Genomic DNA, 18,936 nt, shown 5'->3' with positions numbered 1-18,936 from the left:
GGTCAGAGACACACCTGAGCAGGCAGTCTGTCCGTTCTCAGATCTCAATCTCCGCGTTGGGAGATCCACGGCTCTCCCCAAAGCTGTCAGACAGAGTCGTTCGCGTCTGCACCGGCTCCTGCTACTTCCCCTGTTGGTCTTCAGCTGTGCGCTGTCCCCAGAGGTGGAGACTACAGAGACAGGCAGGCTTCCTTGAGCTGCTGTGAGCTCCACCCAGTTCGAGCTTCCCAGCGGCTTTGTTTACCTACTTAAGCCTCAGCAATGGCGGGCGCCCCTCCCCCAGCCTCGCTGCTGCCTTGCGGATAGATCGCGGCAGACTGCTGTGTTAGCAGTGAGGGAGGCTTCATGGGCGTGGGACCCTCCCGGCCAGGATTGGGATATATTCTCCTGGTGTGCCTGTATGCTTACAGCGCAGTATTGGGGTGGGAGTTACCCGATTTTCCAGGTGTTGTGTGTCTCAGTTCCCCTGGCTAGGAAAACGGATCCCCTTCCCCCTTGCGCTTCCAGGCGAGGCGATGCCTCGCCCTGCTTCAGCTCTCGCTGGTCAGGCTGCAGCAGCTGACCAGCACCGATTGTCCGGCACTCCCTAGTGAGACGACCCCAGTACCTCAGTTGAAAATGCAGAAATCACCGGTCTTCTGTGTCGCTTGCGCTGGGAGTTGGAGACTGGAGCTGTTCCTATTCGGCCATCTTCTGCCTCAGCCTCTTGAGTCGGTTACTGTTAATTTATTGCGGATCCTTCACCATTTTCCCCAAAATTTGCCTTTTTAAACAGTTGTTTATGGTGTCTTTTGAATTAGATGATAGTTTAACTTTTATATCTTTAACTATGTCAGATTCATTGTTTATAGCGTTGGTGTAATGTCAGGAAGTGCCTATGCCAACTCAAGATGTCTTACACAGTAATATTTTCCTAAATTTTCATCTAGTTCTTTATGACTTCACGTTTTCACATTTAAGTCACTGAATTTTTAGAATTTATTATTTTATGTGGTTCAAAGTAAGGATTTAATCTTCATTTTTTCAAATGGATAGACACTTGTCAAGCAATCATTTATTATACAACCCATCATCTTTTGCCCCTATTTGGAAATGCATGCTGAAGTTTGCATATAGATTAGTCTGTTTCTTAACCTTCTATTTTGTTTCACTAATAAATGTTTCTGTGTGTATTCATTTTTGATTGCTGCTGTAACGAATTTTCAATAGCTTAGACAATGCTGGGCACGGTTGCTCACGCCTGTAATCCCAGCACTTTGGGAGGCTGAGACCGGTGGATTGCTTGAGGTCAAGAGTTCAATACCAGCCTGGCCAACATGGTGAAACTCCCCCTCTACCAAAAATACAAAAATTTGCCGGGTGTGGTGGCACGCACGTGAAATCCCAGCTACTCAGGAGGCGGGGACAGGAGAATCACTTGAACCCGGGAGGTGGAGGTTGCAGTGAGCTGAGATCACCCCACCGCACTCCAGCTGGGGCAACATAAGTCAGATGGCATCTCAAAATGCATATATGTGTGTGTGTGTGTGTGTGTATATATATATGACAATCTTTGGAAAAGAAGAATAAGGTGGGAAGAATGGCTCTACCGTATTTCAATATTTCTTATATAGCTACGGAAATCAAGACTGTGTAGTATTGGGAGAAGAATAGACACACAGATCACTGGAACAAAATAGAGAACCTAGAAATAGCCCATACTGATTTTTTACAAAGAGACAAAAAGAAGGAAGGATCATCTGCTTAACAAATGGTGCTGGAGCAGTTTCATATCCATAGCCCAGAAAAAAAAAAAAGAAGAAAAACAAACAAACAAACAAACAAAAAAAGACTTAATCTTCAAACCTTTATACAAAAAACAAACAAAAAAACCAAAAAAAACTCAAGTGGATCATAGACTTAAATCTAAAATATAAAACTAAAAAAACCTTTACAAGAAAGCATAGGAGAAACATCTGAGATCTAGGGCATAGTGAACAGTTCAAAAAGCATAATCCATAAGGAAAAAAAAATTAGATTTAATCCAATTTAAAACTTTGGCTCTGTAAGAAATATTGTTTAAAATGATGAATAAAAGGGTATGACCTGGGGGAAATGTTTGCAAGCCACATATCCAAGAAAGGACTCACATCCAGAATATATAATGAATATGTAAACTACTCTCAAAACTCAACGGTAGACTGAGCATGGTGGCTCAGGCTTGTAATCCCAGCACGTTGAAAGGTCGAGGTGAACAGATCCCTTGAGGCCAGGAGTTCGAAAACAGCCTGGGCAATATGGCGAAAAAACCATCTCTACTGAAAATACAAAAGTTAGATAGGCATGATGATGCCTGCCTGTAATCCCAGCTACTTGGGAGGCTGAGGCATGAGAATCGCCTGAACCTGGGAGGCGGAGGTTGAAGTGAGCCAAGATCATGCCACTGCACTCCAGCCTGGGTAACAGAGTGAGACTCTGTCTCAAGAAAAATAATAATAATAAAAAAGCTCATTGGTAAAAAATATAAACAAATAACCCAACTAGAAAATCATGAAAAGATGTGAATATACATTTCACTGAAGAGGAAATAAATAAGCACATGAAAAGATATTCAACACTCATTTGCTTCATTAGATACAAATTAAGACCATGATGAGGTATCACTACACACTTATTACAATAGCTAAAATAAAAGACGTACTGACAACACCAAATGGTGACAAGGATGCAGAGAAACTGGACATCTCATTAAGTGCTGCTGGGAAGGTAAAATCTTACAGCCACTCTGGAAGGCAGTTTAGTAGTTTCTTATAAAGCTGAACATGCAATGACCATACAATTCAACAATTACACTTCAGAGAAATTAAAATTTATGCCCACCCAGAAACTTGTACATAATTGTTCATCGCAGCTTTACTTGTAATAGCCAGTAGCTGGAAATAATCAATATATCCTATAATAAGCAAATGGTAGAACTGTGGTACATCCATACCATGTAATACCACTCTAATAAAAATGAACTATTGACTGGGCCCACTGGCTTACACATGAAATGCCAGCACTTTGGGAAGCCGAGGCGGGCAGACTACAATGTCAGGAGTTCGAGACCAGCCTTGCCAATATGTTGAAACCCCGTCTCTACTACTAATACAAAAGTTACCAGGGTGTGGTGATGCACGCCTGTAGTCTCAGCTACTCGGGAGGCTGAGGCACGATAGTCACTTGATCCTGGCAGGTGGAGGTTGCAGTGAGCCGAGATCATGCCACTGCACTACAGCCTGGGTGACAGAGAGAGAATCTGTCTCAACAACAAGAACAGCAACAATGAACTATCGATACACAAATATTAATATCTTGGAGGAATCTCCATGGAATTATGCTGAGTGGCATAAGCCCCAAAAACGTTATATACTATAAGATTTCATTTGTACAGCATTGTAGAAAAGACAAAATTGTGGAAATGAAAAAGTGTTTAGTGGTTGCCAGGGGTTAGGAATGGTGGATGGGAGGAGAGTGAGTATTACTAAAAATGAGTAGTAGCACAAGGGATAGCATTGTGGTGATGGAAATGTTCTGTACCTCTTTTTTTTTTTTTTTTTCTGAGAGGGATTCTCACTCTGTCACCTAGGCTGGAGTCCAGTGGCACGATCTCGGCTCACTGCAACATCTGCTTCCTAGGTTCAAGTGATTCTCCTGTCTCAATCTCCCATGTAGCTAGGACTACAGGCACCCACCACCTCACCTAGTTAATTTTTGTATTTTTAGTAGAGATGGGGTTTCTCCGTGTTGGCCAGGCTGGTCTCAAGCTCCTGACCTCAAGTGATCCGCCTACCTTGCCCTCCCAAAATGCTGGGATTACAAGCATGAACCACTGCACTCGGCCATGTTCTGCACATCAAAACATTTTCACTGAATATAGATGCCATTACATTCTCTTACTTATGTTACAAAGCAAAAGGCAGGTTCAAAAACGTTGTTCTATCATGTATCGAGTGAAAAAAACATGTATTTTTGTATCAACTGAAAAACACATATATTCCACAAAAAGATTTTGAAGACACATGGGAGTGGAATGTGCCTGCATTAAGAGCAGAGGACCACCTGTCTCCAGCTGGCTCCCAGGGACCACTGAAAACAGCTGCTACCCTCAGAATGACAAGATGGTCTTCTGAATGATTTCACTGGACTCTCGAATCTCATCCTCCTTGACCACCAGCAGAGGCGAAACCTGATGATGTCACCATGGGTTGGCTTGGCCAGAAGTTCATAATCTCGAAGTCGTAGACATACCTTCCAAGCATCACAATCTTTGTTTTCTTAAATAACAATAGCATTTAATAATTCTTTTCCTCCCCGGCACAGTGACTCACGCCTGTAATCCCAACATTTTGGGAGGCCGAGGCAGGTGCATCACCTGAGTTCTGGAGTTCGAATCAACTGACCAACATGGCGAAACCCCGTTTCTACTAAAAATGCAAAAATTAGCTGGGAATAGGGGCACGTGACTATAATCCCAGCTACTTAGGAGGCTGAGGCAGGAGAATCGCTTCAACCCAGGAGGCGGAAGTTGCAGTGAGCCAACATCGTGCCATTGCACTCCAGCCTGGGCAACCAGAGTGAACCTCTTACTCTAAATAAATAAACAAATAAACAACATAATCATTTTCCTTTTACGGCAGTCACAACATCAGAAGGTAGCTTCATGGGTTCATTTCTCAAGATAATACCCGTGAGATAAAAACCTTGCATTTTCAACAAGGTTTTCTTCTTTTAAAACCTCAAGGGCTGCGATGGCCACTCAGCAACCTAGTGGATTGCCACCATATGTGGACCCATGTTCCCCTGGCTTAATGGTCAGCATTATGTCATCGTCCCACAGCACTGCAGACACAGAGTATCAGCCCCCAGAAAGGGCCTTTCTGTTCAATAGCCAGCCATCTACCAGTTCTGGCCAACCCTATCTGAATTTCATCAGCAATGAACAGAACTAAGCTGGGAGCACGAGATGGGATGAGAGTAAGTTAAAAATACCACAAAGCTTACTGTTCTTATGGAGATTCAGCTGGTCCTCTCCTTTCCTCTCCTTTTCTTTTCTTTTCTTTCTTTCCTGTATTCATTTATTTGACAGTCTTGCTCTGTCACCCAAGTTGGAGTGCAGTGGTGTGATCTCAGCTCAATGCAACCTCCACTTTCTGGGTTCAAATCATTGAGTGAGCCCAAGAGGTCAAGACCAGCCTGGGAAACATAGCAAAAGGCAGGGTGGTGCATGCCTGTAGTCCCAAGGCCGAGGCAGGAGGATCGCTTGAGCCCAGGAGGTAGAGACCAGCCTGGACGACATAGCAAAAGTATCTCTACTAGAAAAATTAAAAATATTAGTGGGGACCAGATGGTGTGAGCCTGTAGTCCCGAGGCCAAGGCAGGAGGATTGCTTGAGCCCAGGAGGTCGAGGCCAGCTTGGACAACATAGCAAAATCCCATTTCTACTAACAACAAGAACAACAAAAATAAAAAGTAGCGTGAGCAGGGTGGCTCACCCCTGTAGGTCCGAGGCCAAAGTGGGAGTATTGCTTGAGCCCAGGAGGTCGATACCAGCCTGACCAACATAGCGAAAGCCTGTCTCTCCTAAATAAATAAATAAATAATAATTAAAATGAATAGGGCCAAATGGCACACGCCTGTAATCCTGAGGCCGAGGGGAAAATATCACTTGAGTCCAGGAGATTGAGGCCAGCCTGGGCAACATGTCGAAAGTCGGTATCTACTAAAAATAAATAAATAAATTTTAAAAAGCGTGGGCAGGGTGGCACATACCTGTAGTCCCGAGGCCGTGGTGGAAGGATCTCTTGAGCCCAGGAGGGGTTGAGGTCAGCCTGGTCAACATAGCGAAACCCGGTTTCTACCAAAAAAAAAAAAAAAAAAAAAAAAAAAAAGCGTGGGCAGGGTGGTGCATGCCTGTAGTCTCAAGGCTGCGCTGGGAGGATCCCTTGAGCCCAGGACGTTGAGGCCAGCCTGGCCAACATAAGGAAACGGTCTCTATTAAAAAGTTAAAAAACAAAAAATATTAGTGGGAGTGGGGTGGTTCACGCCTGTAGTCCCGAGAACAAGGCGGGAGGATTGGCCAAGGCAGATGTAACCAATACCACAATCACATCCCATAAGTAAATACATTTTCCTCTCTCCAGGGCTACAGGTAAAGGATGGTAATTTTGCACACCACACTTAGATTCCCTTTCAAAAATGTAATCAGAGGTTGGAGGGCCTTGGACTGACTTTTTCAGTTGCAACAGATATAGAAGCCACTGAAGAATGAGCATCACAACTAAGTACAGCAAAGCTCTCTGCAAATGTGCTTGTTTGAAAAACATTGTGTCTTTCAAGTAGAAAAATCACAGATCCGACAATTTTTTTCTTCTCTCTATTCAGACTAGAATACAGATGTTTAACTCAAGATCCAGGGACAGTCTTCAGAGAGATCAGAATCTCCTGACGGCACCTGAGGACCACCCACTTTGTCGCAGTGGCAACAAAGTGTGGCTGGAGGAGGAGACAATATTCTGCAATGTCACTGACCAAGGATGATGGACCAATCAGGGCAGTTAGTGAACTCCATCTGGCCAATCAGAAGTCAGAAGTGTAGGTGGAACAAGCGAAGCTGATGTGGCTTCCATTAGTCCAGCCTCCAGGGACAGAACCTTCTCAAAGTTAGGGTGGAGACTCTGATTTTCCCGCCTAAAGCATCCCCAGGGATTGGCTACTAAGTTCAGAGTGTGCATGCTCTGTCTTTCTGTTTCTGTTCTTCCGCAGAGTACGCATGCTCTGATATTCTCTTACGATTCTTCCAAAATTTGAGTAAGCATTCGCTGATTTTCGTTTTCCATTCTTCCTACCCCTCCCCTCCTCCACGGTGCATTTGTTATCTAGTTTTAATAAGGAGTGTGTATGAGGCAGGTCGCCATCTCAAATCCTTCCTGTCAGTTTCTAACTTTTTCAGGTATGGGATTTTTCCTGGAAACCCTGTAATAACTTAAGAAAGTTGGGCTGGGCATGGTGGCTCACGCTTGTAATCCCTGCACTTTTGGAGGCCACAGCTGGTGGATCACTTGAACCCACGAGGCAGCGGTTGCAGTGAACCAAGATCACGCCACTGCACTCTAGCCTGGGCAACAGAGCAAGACCCTGTCTCCAAAAAAACAAAACAAAACAAAACAAACAAACAAAAAAACTCACTGAAATCTTTCCTCCCAGGCTCAAGTGATCCTCTCACCTAGACCTTGAGACTACAGGTGCACACCACCTGGCTTCTGCTAAGGTTTTTTTTTGTTTGGATTTTTTAGTAGACATGGTTTCACTATGTTGACCAGGCTGGTCTCAAGCTCCTGGGCTCAAGCAATTTGCCCAACTTGGCCTCCCAAAGTGCTGGGATGGTACAGGCCTGATCCACCACCCCCAGCTAATTTTTTGTATTTTTTGTAGACACGGGGTTTTGCTATTTTTCCCAGCCTGGCCTCGACCCCCTGGGCTGAAGCGATCTGCATGCCTCGGTCTCCCAATGAGATGGGATTACAGGCGTGAGCCACTGCCCCTAGCTGAGTGCTGCATCTTGAAACGCCCCACATTCTCTCTAAGTGTTGGTGGGCTCTTGTAGTCTCAGAAGTTCTAGCTCTCTTCCTTCTAATAATTTACAAATCACCCAGTAATAGCCTCTGAACCAGTTCATATTAGCGATGCCCATTTCTCTTCAACAGAACAGAACCCCCTATCCCTCTGCCTGATCAGATCCATCACCAGAGAGACCATGTTATCTCTGGGACTCACTTCCCTTCCTTTATTTATTCGGTGGGGGTGTCAGAACGCCCCCGCTCAATACAATTACACAGTCACGTCCCTGCCTCCCCAAGAAGGGTCTAGGTAAGCCTAGCCCCAGGGAAACTACTGACAACATTAGCTAAATCCCTCTCAAAGACTCAAGGCTGCTTTGCCCTAAGGAAACCTGTTATCCCCAATCAATACTTCTCCCAGAGATCGCTGGTTCCCTGTTGTCATCTGATTTCTCCCCATGTCCTTACTCAGGGACAGATAAGCCCCTGATGGAGAAATGCAGCACCTGAGTGTGGCCAGCTGTTACTGATTTCTCCCTCCACAGGACCAAAGGTCCTGCACCTGGAAAGTCTCAGGCAGTTTCTCTTGCAGGTCAGACTACTCCCAGTGCCATGAACAGCGACGACACCTTTGCAAGGAGACCTAATGTTGGTGCTCAAATACCAGAGAAGATACAAAAGGTGAGGTGACCTGGAGAGAGTACAGTAGTGGCCCAGGGGACAGTGTGGGGTGATCAGGTTTCTGAGGAGGGAAGGACAGAGATACTGGGGACAAGGAGCAGGGTCTTGGGGGAGATCTGGACCCTTGGGAGCCTCCCACCCTCGCTCTGTCATCAACTAGCATCCTTGGAGACAAGTCTGTGACAGTACACTATATTTGGGGACTCTTATTCAGGAAGGTGGGACGAGAGCCAGCCAGCAGCATTAAAGCCCTACTGTGTGGCAGGGGAGAAGCTAGGGTAGGTCCCTGATGTTGTCTCTGTTAGCCATGGCATCAACCAGGACGGATTATCATCTCCACTTCCCAGATCCAGCACACAGGAAGCGGCTCCAGCTCAATGGCAGACATGCCTAGCTGAGTCACTGCCAAAATTCCTTTTTCTTTTTTTTTCTAGGCTTTTGACGGCTTCTCTAAGAAAGAGTGGGAAAAGATGAAATACTCGGAGAAAATAATCTCTGTGTATATGAAGAGAAAGTATGAGGCCATGACTAAACTAGGTAACAGAAAGTTCTAGGTACAGATAAGACTAGGGACACACGAGCATCCCTTTTCCTGCTTTGGCTACTTCTTAGGCTGCAGAAAGTACCCCACATCTTCCTTTTGTGCAGGGAAAAATCGCAAGGCAGCTTCTGGGTGTTCTGCTCTTCCGTATCCTGTCAGGGCTGAGGGCAGGAACTGGCCACAGTGGAGCTCATATCTGGATCCTGCACGTTTCTCTCCCATAGGCGTCTTTTCTGATGAGCCCAACTGTCTCTGTGGCATCCTGGCAACCCCCAACCCCAACCCCAGACACACCCAGCCTACCTTCTCTCAGCTTCTCTCTCTCTCTTTTTGAGTCAGAGTCTCAGTCTGTCACCTAGGCTAGAGTGCAGTAGTGCTATCATAGCTCACTGCAGCCTTGAATTCCTGGCCTCAAGCAATCCTCCCGCCTCAGCCTCCCAAAGTGCTGGTACTACAGACATGAACCACCATACCAGGCCTAAGCTTGTCCCTTAAGTAATAAACATTTTGCTTCTTTCTAGGTTTCAGGGTCACCCTCCCACCTTTCATGCATAATAAACGGGTCGTAGACTTCCAGAGGAATGATTTTGATAATGACTGTAAGCACGGGAATCAGGGTGAGTAGATGGGAAGGGGCTGGAAAGGGTCTCCTGAAGCCCAACTGCTTTTCAGCTCAGCTATCTGGGAAAGATCCTCAGGCATTTGTTCCCTCATACACACAAGTGCTGAGTGAAAAAAAATCGCATGCAGAAAGTTAACTGTAGAGGCCATTCGTATAAAATTTTAAAACATGCAAAACAAGAATATATATTTTTATGGATAATAAGTAAATGGTAAATGTATACAACCATGAATGTGAATAAAAAGCCATCAAATTAAGGTGACTGTAAGTGGAGGAGGGAGGGGGGGCAGAGATTGGTGAGTGCTGCACAGACAGCTTCAGTCGTGACTTGTTGATAGTGTGTTTGTTTGTTTTTGAGATGGAGTTTCGCTCTTGTCGCCCAGGCTGAAGTACAATAAAGCAATCTCAGCTCACTCCAAATTTCACCTCCCGGATTCAAGTGATTCTCCTGCCTCGGCCTCCCGAGTAGCTTGGGTTACAGGCACCCACCCCCATACCCAGCTAATTTTTTTATTTTTGGTGGAGATGGGGTTTCACCTTGTTGGCCAGGCTGGTCTCAAACTTCCTGACCTCAGGTGATCCACCCACCTCAGCCTCCTAAAGTGCTGGGATTACAAGTGTGAGCTACCACGCCTGGCCTCTTTGTAGTATTTCTAATATTTTGAATAAATAAACAGACCTGATATATCTGTGGGGTAATGTTGAGATCCGATTGGACTCAATATTATTTCCCATACTTTTCTGTGTGTTTGAAATATTTCCTTTTTAAAGGACATGTTGTTCTTCCTAAGCACTCTTAATGAATGAAAGGGCAGTTAAGAAAATGTTACAAGTGAAAAAAAAAAAAAAAAAGAAAGAAAATGTTAAAACTGTAGATCTGCCAAAAACTTCCAGAGTTTGTCTCATTAACAGCATGTAGATTGGATAGGTATCTTAAGAGTGAGGGTGATGAACACACGTTGTAATAAAGATCGCTGTTTTTCTGTATTTTATCAAAACCAAACAGTCTTCTCATTCCCAAACAACCCCAATTCTCCATGGTGAGCTTGGAAGTGAGTTTGAAAGAGTGATCCCTTATCCAACACACAGAGAGCTTTCCCACTTGTCAGTGACGAGAGATAACATAGGGTGAAAAAAAGACAGGTTCTTAGGTAGCGAGATTTGTGCATTTCAGGAATATAAAGGGGACATATGTGAGCTCATCTGCTCTGACAACACAATTGTAAAACAAGGTCAGAATGTCTAAACTGTCTTCAGTAGACCTATTACTCCCCAACTAAACAGGCCAGATTCTACAGTCTCCCACAATCACTATAAGAGATCTGAAAATCCAGTGCTTGAGTATCTGCCAAGTTTTTGACATTAAAGGAGTGTCTTTATACTGAAAATATTTCAGAGCCACTGGACTAAATCATCCATGGTTCATCACACATCATTTAACAGCTTAATTGACATACTATAAGATTCACCCATTTCAAGTGTACAGTGATTTTTAGTTGTACATCTTGAGTGGATACAGTTCAGGTTCCCAACCAATCAATTTAATTATTTGGGAAAAAGTAAAATATATATAATGGAATAAGATGAGACTGTGTTGGGGTTTGGTTCCCACGTGATAAACCATGAGATGGATAATTCTGAATTGATGCCACAGATAAATGCACCAACCATGACTAAACATAATTCAGAAGCAAATCTCAAATAACTCCTCAACGATGAGTGGACTCATAACCCTCCGCTGCAGAATGCCCTCATGTGACAGAAATCTCTGTAGAGTTTGGAAATCTTTACCAACAAAGAAAAATTCTGATGTGTTCTCTTTCAGTTGAACGTCCCCAGATGAGTTTCGGCATGCTCCAGGGAATCTTCCCGAAGGTGAGTATCTCTTAAATCTAAAGGACCAGACAACCTTTGTCTCTTCATGGATGTGAACACTGGTAAGAGCAGGAGAATATCAAAAATGCCCTCACTGCCTCCTTCCCCCCATGTCTATCACAACACCTGATGTAGCATGGACGGCTTGATAATACTAAGAGTTGTGATCCTTAATACTTCTTTTGTTTTCATAGTGATGCCAGATACTATTTTAAGCAGTTCACATAGATTACTTTATTTAATCTTTAAGGAGATCTCTATGACATTGTTTCTATTATTATCTCCAAATAATAAAGAGTCACACACTTCAGTTGTCATCCATATAATAGCCATGTGACTTGGTGCAAATCTTCTGAGTTCTCTGAGCTCCAGATTCCTGGTCCATGCAATGGAAGTAAAGAATCATAGTTCATGTTATAGATCCTAGTTATCAGCAACATAATAATAAAATGAGGCTATCGGGGTACAGAGATGTTAAAGAATTTTCCTGAGGCGCAGTGGCAGTGGTAGTCTAATCCAGAACTCCAAGCCATTTAAAGCTCATTCATGTTTGCATTTGTTTATGAGATTTAGATGTTGCTCACTAGGGCTTTACCCCATAGGGCCTGCTGGTGCTTCTGTTGAGACACCCACTCTCACAACAGGAAGGACCAGCTGACCTTTGCTCTGTAACTGGGGCCACTCACATGGCCTAAGAGTCCCTTTGACTGTTGACCCTTCCCTACTGTGAGCTCTTTGAGGGCCTTGTCTGCACCTGGAGCATCCGGGAAGCCCCAGTCCCAGCCCAGGGGATCCCTCGGAGGCCACTGAATGAGTGATCCCACAAGTGCAGATTCAACTCTGGTTTAGAGGGTAAAGGAATGTGGGAGATGAGTTGCCAGTGTGGAGACCGAATTCAAAGGAGGATCCAGAAAGGTATTAATTGTTATTATTACTACATTTAAACAGTGTTTACAAGCTCAGAGAGGACTTTCCCGTAGCCTATTTTACATGTATTGTTCTCTATTTCATAAGTGAGGGAGCTGAATAAAAAGTAGCTTAAGGACTGGGCGTGGTGGCTCACGACTGTAATCCCAGCACTTTAGGAGGCCGAGGCGGGCAGTTCACAAGGTCAAGTGATCGAGACCTCCTGGCCAACATGGTGAAACCTCATCTCTACTAAAAACACAAAATGTAGCGGGGCGTAGTAGCGCCTGTCTGTAGTCCCAGATACTCTGGAGGCTGAGGGAGGAGAATTGCTTGAATGCAGGGGTTGGATGTTTCAGTGAGCCCAAGATGGCGCTAGTGCACTCCAGCCTGGCAAGAGAGTAAGACTGTGTCTCAAAAAAAAAAAAAAAAAAAAAAAAAAAAAGAAAAAGAAAAAAAAAAAAAGGTAGTTTGACATTGTGGGTCAGTGACACATCCCAATGCAACTAGAATTGTTATGAGTACCCCTCACTTAATTCCACATTCAATGCTGGTGCCTTTGTAGGGTGGTATGTCATATCTGCTTTCTTTGCTGCCTACATTAATTTCAACAAACCATTTCTTTACCTCTCCCTTCCCTGTATTCATCTCTCTACTCCATCTTTCCCAGCAGTGTTTTGTAGCCTCCCTATGATTTTACATTTACTCTCCCAGGAGCTGTCTACAAGCTTATATGGGATGCCTTGTACTTTATAGAAGCTCTTCCTTTTGTAGACCTTGTGAATTCTTAGAATGCCATTTTTCTCCAAATCTTCTGTATACCAAACTCTCAATTACATGGAGATTTTTACTGTTCGCAAGAATATCAGTCTTAAAAGAGTGTGAAGATAACCATTCTAGCCCGGGCGACCCCATTCATTCAGGCCAATCCTTTCACTTCTAACTTGCCAAGTTTCTCCTAATTTAGGCATGTGTAACTCTCCCAGCGTTGTTGAGAACATTGATTAAGATAATGCATGTGAAGACGCTGCGTAAGCTCAAAAGCACTATAGAAATGTGACTGATACTGTTTATCTGTGACCTTCATATTATAAAGATCATGCCCAAGAAGCCAGCACCAGCAGAAGAAGGAAATGACTCGAAGGGAGTGTCAGAAGCATCGGGTCCAAAAAATGATGGGAAACAGCTGTGCCCCCCGGGGAAAGCAAATGCCTCTGAGAAGACTAACAAGAGATCTGGTAAGAGGAAACAGTTCGGGAACAACCCCTCTGGCTTCCCTGGCTATGTTCAGGTGTGTGGACTGGGTATGTGACATGGATCCCAGACAAGCCTGGGTCCAGGCTCGCTGATGAGTTCGCCCACTTCCAGATGAGATATTAGACATGACTTCCAGAGACACAGACTGGAGTTGTCATCCATGTAAAAAACCACGTGACTTGGAGCAAGTCTTCCAAATTTTCTCAATTCCAGATTCCTAGTCCATAAGATGGAAATAAAGAATCATAGTTCATAAATTGTTAGGAGGCATTAAATTAAATCTAGAAGCCTGATGACATGAAATGTGCTCAAGCGATTTTGTCTGTGATAACCCGGGAGCATATCTTACTCAGCTCAATGCCTGATACCCAATACAGGTGTACTTCAGAGATATGGCAGGTTCGTTTCCAGACCACTGCAACAAAGAGAGTCACACACATTTTTTTGTTTGTTTGGTTTCGCAGTGCATAAAAACATTATGTTTACACTACACTGTAGTGTACTAAGTGTGCAAGCGTTATGTGTAAAAAGGTACATACCTTAATTTTAAAATAATTCATTATTAAAAATGCTAGCAATCTTCTGAACTTTCAGGGAGTCACGCTCTTTTTGCTGGTGGAGGGTCTTGTCTCGGTGTTGATGGCTGCTGGCTGATCAAGGTGGTGGTTGCTGAAGGGTGGAATGGCTGTGGCAGGTTCTTGAATACAACAATGAAATTTGCCACATCGATTTCCACATAATCTCCCTTTCATGAAGTATATCTCTAGTATGTGATGCTATTGGATAGCATTTTGCCCACATTAGAACTTCTTTCGAAGTTGGAGTGGATCCTCTCTAGCTATGAAAGTTTTAGATGGCATCTCCTTCCAATAGAAGACTATTTTATCTACATTGAAAATCTGTTGTTTAGTGTAGCCACCTTTATCAGTGATCTTAGCTAGATCTTCTGGATAAGTTGCTGCAGCTTCTCCGTCAGGGTTTGCTGCTTCACCTTGCACTTTTATGTTATGGGGATGGTTTCTTTCCTTAAACCTCATTAACCAACCTCTGCTAGCTTCACACGTTTCTTCTGCAGTTTCACCTCTCTCAGCTTTCACGGACTGTCTTCGAGTTTGGGTGTTGCTCTGAATTAGACTTTGGCTTAAGGGAATGTTGTGGCTGGTTTCATGTTCTATCCTGACCCCTCAAACTTTCTCTGTTTCATTAGTAAGGGAGTTTTGCTTTCTTATTCGTGTGTTTACTGGAGTATTAGTTATATTACTAATACTTTTCCTTTGCATTATATACTATTATTTCCTTCAAGAACTTTTCATTTGCACTCACAGCTTGTCTGTTTGGTGCAAGAGGCCAAGTTTTCAGCCTGTCTTGGCTTTCAGCATGCCTTCCTCACTAAGCTTAGCCATTTCTAGCTTTTGATTTAAAGTGAGAGACATGTGACTCTTCCTTTCATTTGAACACTTAGCGGTCATTGTAGGGTTGTTAATTGTCCTAATTTCAGTGTTGTTGTGTCTCAGGAAATAGGGAGGCCCAAGAAAAGGGGGAGAGGCAGGGAAGAGCTCATCGGTGGAGCAGTCAGAACACACACAACATTGATCAATTAAGTTTGTCATCGTCTATGGGTGCAGTTCCTGTTATCTCCAAAACAATTACACACAACAGGGTGATTATTGTCAATGATAACTTAATTGTACATTTAAAAAAACTAAAAGAGTGTAAATGGATTGTTTGTAACAGAAGGATAAATGGTTGAGTGGATGGAGACCCTATTTTCCATGATGTGATTATTACGCATGGCATACCTGTGTCAAAGCATCTTACATACCCCAGAAGTATACACACCTACTGTGGACCCACAAAATAAAAAACAAAAATTATTTTAAAAGACTAGGCCGGGCGCGGTGGCTCAAGCCTGTAATCCTAGCACTTTGGGAGGCCGAGACGGGCGGATCACGAGGTCAGGAGATTGAGACCACTCTGGCAAACACGGTGAAACCCCGTCTCTACTAAAAAATACAAAAAAAACTAGCCGGGCGAGGTGGCGGCGCCTGTAGTCCCAGCTACTTGGGAGGCTGAGGCAGGAGAATGGCGTGAACCCGGGAGGCGGAGCTTGCAGTGAGCTGAGATCCGGCCACTGCCCTCCAGCCTGGGCGACAGAGTGAGACTCCGTCTCAAAAAAGAAAAAAAAAAAAGAAAAGAAATAAAAGACTAAAAAGCAACAAAAACCTTTGCAATAATAACCTCAAAGCTCACTGATGACAGATCAGCATAACAGATACAATAGTAACGGAAAAGTATAAAATTGGTGAGAATCTCCAAAAAACTATTGCGGTATCTGTGAAGCAGTATGAAAAAGAGGTGCCATAAAGCAAGGTATGCCTGTGTGCCCTTAACAAATACGTGCAGCATGAAAGGAGGTATCCATGAATGTTCCTGTAAATGAAGAGATTGGGAATCTAAACCTGACAATAGAAGGAGCCAGAAGCTAAAACTTCAATTGGCATTTGGCCTGTATTGGTGTGGGTCTAAGGTTTCAGACTCTAAGCCAGATAATGTGAAAAACTAGATTAAGGAGGCCCATGGGCAGTTGGTGCGGGGGGCGGCATCTCCTTTTTTGAGAAAACAGAGCCTAACACTCTCCAACCTACCCAACCCTCATCTTCCAACTGTTCCCCATCGTAGGACCCAAAGCGGGGAAACATGCCTGGACCCACAGACTGCGTGAGAGAAAGCAGCTGGTGATTTATGAAGAGATCAGCGACCCTGAGGAAGATGACGAGTAACTCCGTAAGTGAACCTTCGGCCCACCCCCCACATCGTTGTAGATGTGCTATTCTGTTACGGTACCGGTATCCCATCTTGTCCCTTGTTCCCCAAATCATTCCCTTCTCGTAATTTTCTAGGGTACAGCATTGAGGCTGAATGATGAGATTTCCCATGCTCTTTCTCTCTCTCTCTCTCTCTCTCTCTCTCTCTCTCTCTCTCTCTCTCTCTCTCTCTCTCTCTCTCTCTTTCTTTCTCTTTTGTTTTGAGAGGGAGTCTTGCTCTGTCACCTAGGCTGGAGTGTACTGGCGTGATCTTGGCTCACTGCAACCTCTACCTCCCTCCTGCCTCAGCCTCCTGAGTAGCTGGGATTACAGATGTGCAACACCACACCCGGCAAATTTTTGTGTTTTTAGTAGAGACGGGGTTTCACCATGTTAGTAAGGCTGTTCTTGAACTCCTGACCTCGTGATCCGCATGCCTCAGCCTCCGAAAATGCTGGGTTTACAAGCGTGAGCCACTGTGCCCGGCCTTCCCATGCTCTTTCTACTCCCTGCCCTGTATATCCAGGGATCCTTCCTACATAGGATGCTCTGGGTTCCCAAACCCCATGTCAGCCCTGATATGCGGGCCACACCTTCCTCTAGCCTAGGAATTGATAACCCAGGCTCGGAAGTCACTGTGGCATGAGCAGATGGTTCACTTTGAGGAACCATGGAAGGCGTGTGCAAGTCCTGAGGTAGGGCAGAATTGGAGTGTGCAGGGTCTGCAGGTCAGGAGGAGTTGAGACCAAGTTATTGGGCAGTGGGAACTCACTGCCAGTTACCTTCCTTCTCTCTTTTTGCCTCAGCCTCAGGGATATGACACACGCCCATGATGAGAAGCAGAACGTGGTGACCTTTCATGATCATGGGCATGGCTGCGGACCCCTCGTCATCAGGTGTATAGGAAGCGAAAGCAAGTGTTCACAACAGTGAAAAGTTGACCATCGTTTTTCTTAGTGTGCCAAGACTTCGATGTTAGCGTTTCTGTTGTATTTTCTTACAGTGTGCCATTCTGTTAGACATTAGCAATTTTATTGATGAGGAAGACTTACTAAATGCATATTTCGGTTTGTGTATCCATGCACCTACCTCAGAAAACAAGTATAGTCAGGTATTCTCTGTATAGAACAGCACTACCCTCTTCTCTCCCAAGATGTGACTACTGAGGGCAGTTCTGAGTGTTTAATTTCGGATTTTTTCATCTGCATTTACACACCACACACACACACACACACACACACACACACACACACACACCAGGTACCACTATAAGCATCACCCATCTGCTTTTCCCAGTTGCCATGCATCCTGCTCAAGCCCCCCTCATTCTGTTTCCTGTTCAGCATGTACTCCCCTAATCCTATTCCCCTGTATCAGTCACTGACAGTTAAAAAACTTTGCAAACGTTCCCCAGTTGTTTGCTCCTCTCATTATTGTGCACACAGCTCTGTGCACGTGTGTGAATATTTCTTTAGGAAAGATTCTTAGAAGTGGAATTGCTGCGGCAAAGGAGTCATTTATTCAACAAAAACCTAATGAGTGCTTACTGGTGCTGAGCGCTGTTCTAGGTGCTGGAGAGACATCAGGGAACAAGGCAGACAGATGTTCCTGACCACCATTCTAGAGGAGGATGTTTCCAGTTGTTGGTTTTGTCTGTTGGTTTTGTTTGTTTGTCTGTTTTTTTCTAGAGATGGGGTCTTTCTCTGTCCAGGCTGGAGTGCAGTGGCATGATCATAGCTCAATGCCATCTTGAACTTCTGGGCTCAAGAGATCCTCCCACCTTGGCCTCCTAAAGTGCTAGGATTCAGGCGTGAGCCAATGTGCCTGGCCTCCAGTTTTTATTTTGATAGAGACTATACACTTCAGTCCTGGAGCAGGATTCTGCATCAGGTGGTTGGGCATCTTGGCCTTCACTCTCTGAACGATTTTCAAGTTCTAGGTCTGGGACAGTCCCTTTGGGAGTATGGGGGAGGAGACACAGATGAAATCATCATCTGGGGAATGTGGAGGAATGAGGAAGATGCGTGCACTGTAGACCCTGTGATGGACAGGGAATAGAAGAGTCCACTTAGTCTCCATGCAGGGGAGCAACGGTGGGAAAGTCCCCTGGACAGAAGCATGAGACTGCCCATCAAGGGTCTCACCAACCAAAGGCCTGGGGACTGGGGTGGGGACGATGATTTGGGAATGGGACAGTTCTTTCTCACAGGTATCACTGCACGGTGCAGAGGGGAAACAGTTGTGGGGAAGGGAAGGGCAGAGGGGAGTCTATTTTAGAACAAATCATTGTGTGTGAATGGAGACATCAAAGCTCCATTCACACACAACAGACTTCAAACACCAGCCCCAGGTGGAGGCAGGATTGGAGCTGTTTTGACTGTTTGTGGCCCATCACCTTGGCCTCCTGGTTCTCCCCAGCCTTGGAAGGAGGACACTATCATCATTTTGCCTATATGATAGATGAGAGACGGAGTCCCAGACAAGATGGTAGGTGTCTTGTCACAGGTCCTACAGCTGGCAGGTGCAGGAGGGGCTGAGTTTGGAGGTCACTGACTTCAGAAACATTAAGGAGGACAGGTGTGTGTGGAGGAGGGAGGGAGAATTGAACAGACCCCGGGTTCTGTTTCCAGTCACCATGTAAAGACTGTGGGTTCATTTACCCCAGACAAGGAG

The 18,936-nt window shown here is 44.7% G+C and overlaps 1 protein-coding gene and 1 pseudogene across 2 annotated transcripts; one reads left to right on the top strand and one right to left on the bottom strand.

Moving 5' to 3' along the window:
- Positions 1-4,126: 4,126 nt before the first annotated feature.
- Positions 4,127-6,857, bottom strand: LOC104681165 (annotated as a pseudogene).
- A 1,332-nt stretch (positions 6,858-8,189) lies between these two features.
- Positions 8,190-17,672, top strand: LOC104681160 (protein SSX3-like). 2 transcript variants are annotated; one of them, XM_010387379.2, is made up of 8 exons: positions 8,190-8,258; positions 8,693-8,795; positions 9,321-9,416; positions 11,247-11,296; positions 13,299-13,440; positions 14,974-15,078; positions 16,139-16,243; positions 17,070-17,672. In XM_010387379.2, the coding sequence occupies exons 1-7, from the start codon at positions 8,190-8,192 to the stop codon at positions 16,237-16,239; spliced, it is 666 nt and encodes a 221-aa protein (XP_010385681.1). In that variant the 3' UTR covers positions 16,240-16,243; positions 17,070-17,672. The 2 variants fall into 2 exon arrangements, with proteins under 2 accessions (XP_010385681.1, XP_030790595.1); XM_030934735.1 differs by lacking the exons at positions 13,299-13,440; positions 14,974-15,078.
- The last annotated feature ends 1,264 nt before the right edge of the window (positions 17,673-18,936 follow it).

The sequence above is a fragment of the Rhinopithecus roxellana genome, chromosome 7, assembly GCF_007565055.1.
Source record: "Rhinopithecus roxellana isolate Shanxi Qingling chromosome 7, ASM756505v1, whole genome shotgun sequence".
NCBI lineage: Eukaryota > Metazoa > Chordata > Mammalia > Primates > Cercopithecidae > Rhinopithecus > Rhinopithecus roxellana.
This window is presented reverse-complemented; position numbering and strand designations above follow the sequence as displayed.

What these genes read in the sequence shown, in the direction of transcription:
- LOC104681160 (XM_010387379.2), top strand. Translation starts at nt 8,190, where the DNA reads ATGAACAGCGACGACACCTTTGCAAGGAGACCTAATGTTGGTGCTCAA. An exon ending in TACCAGAGAAGATACAAAAG is followed by an intron (nt 8,259 to 8,692) that starts GTGAGGTGACCT and finishes TTTTTTTTCTAG; the next exon opens with GCTTTTGACGGCTTCTCTAA. An exon ending in AAGTTTGTCATCGTCTATGG is followed by an intron (nt 15,079 to 16,138) that starts GTGCAGTTCCTG and finishes TCCCCATCGTAG; the next exon opens with GACCCAAAGCGGGGAAACAT.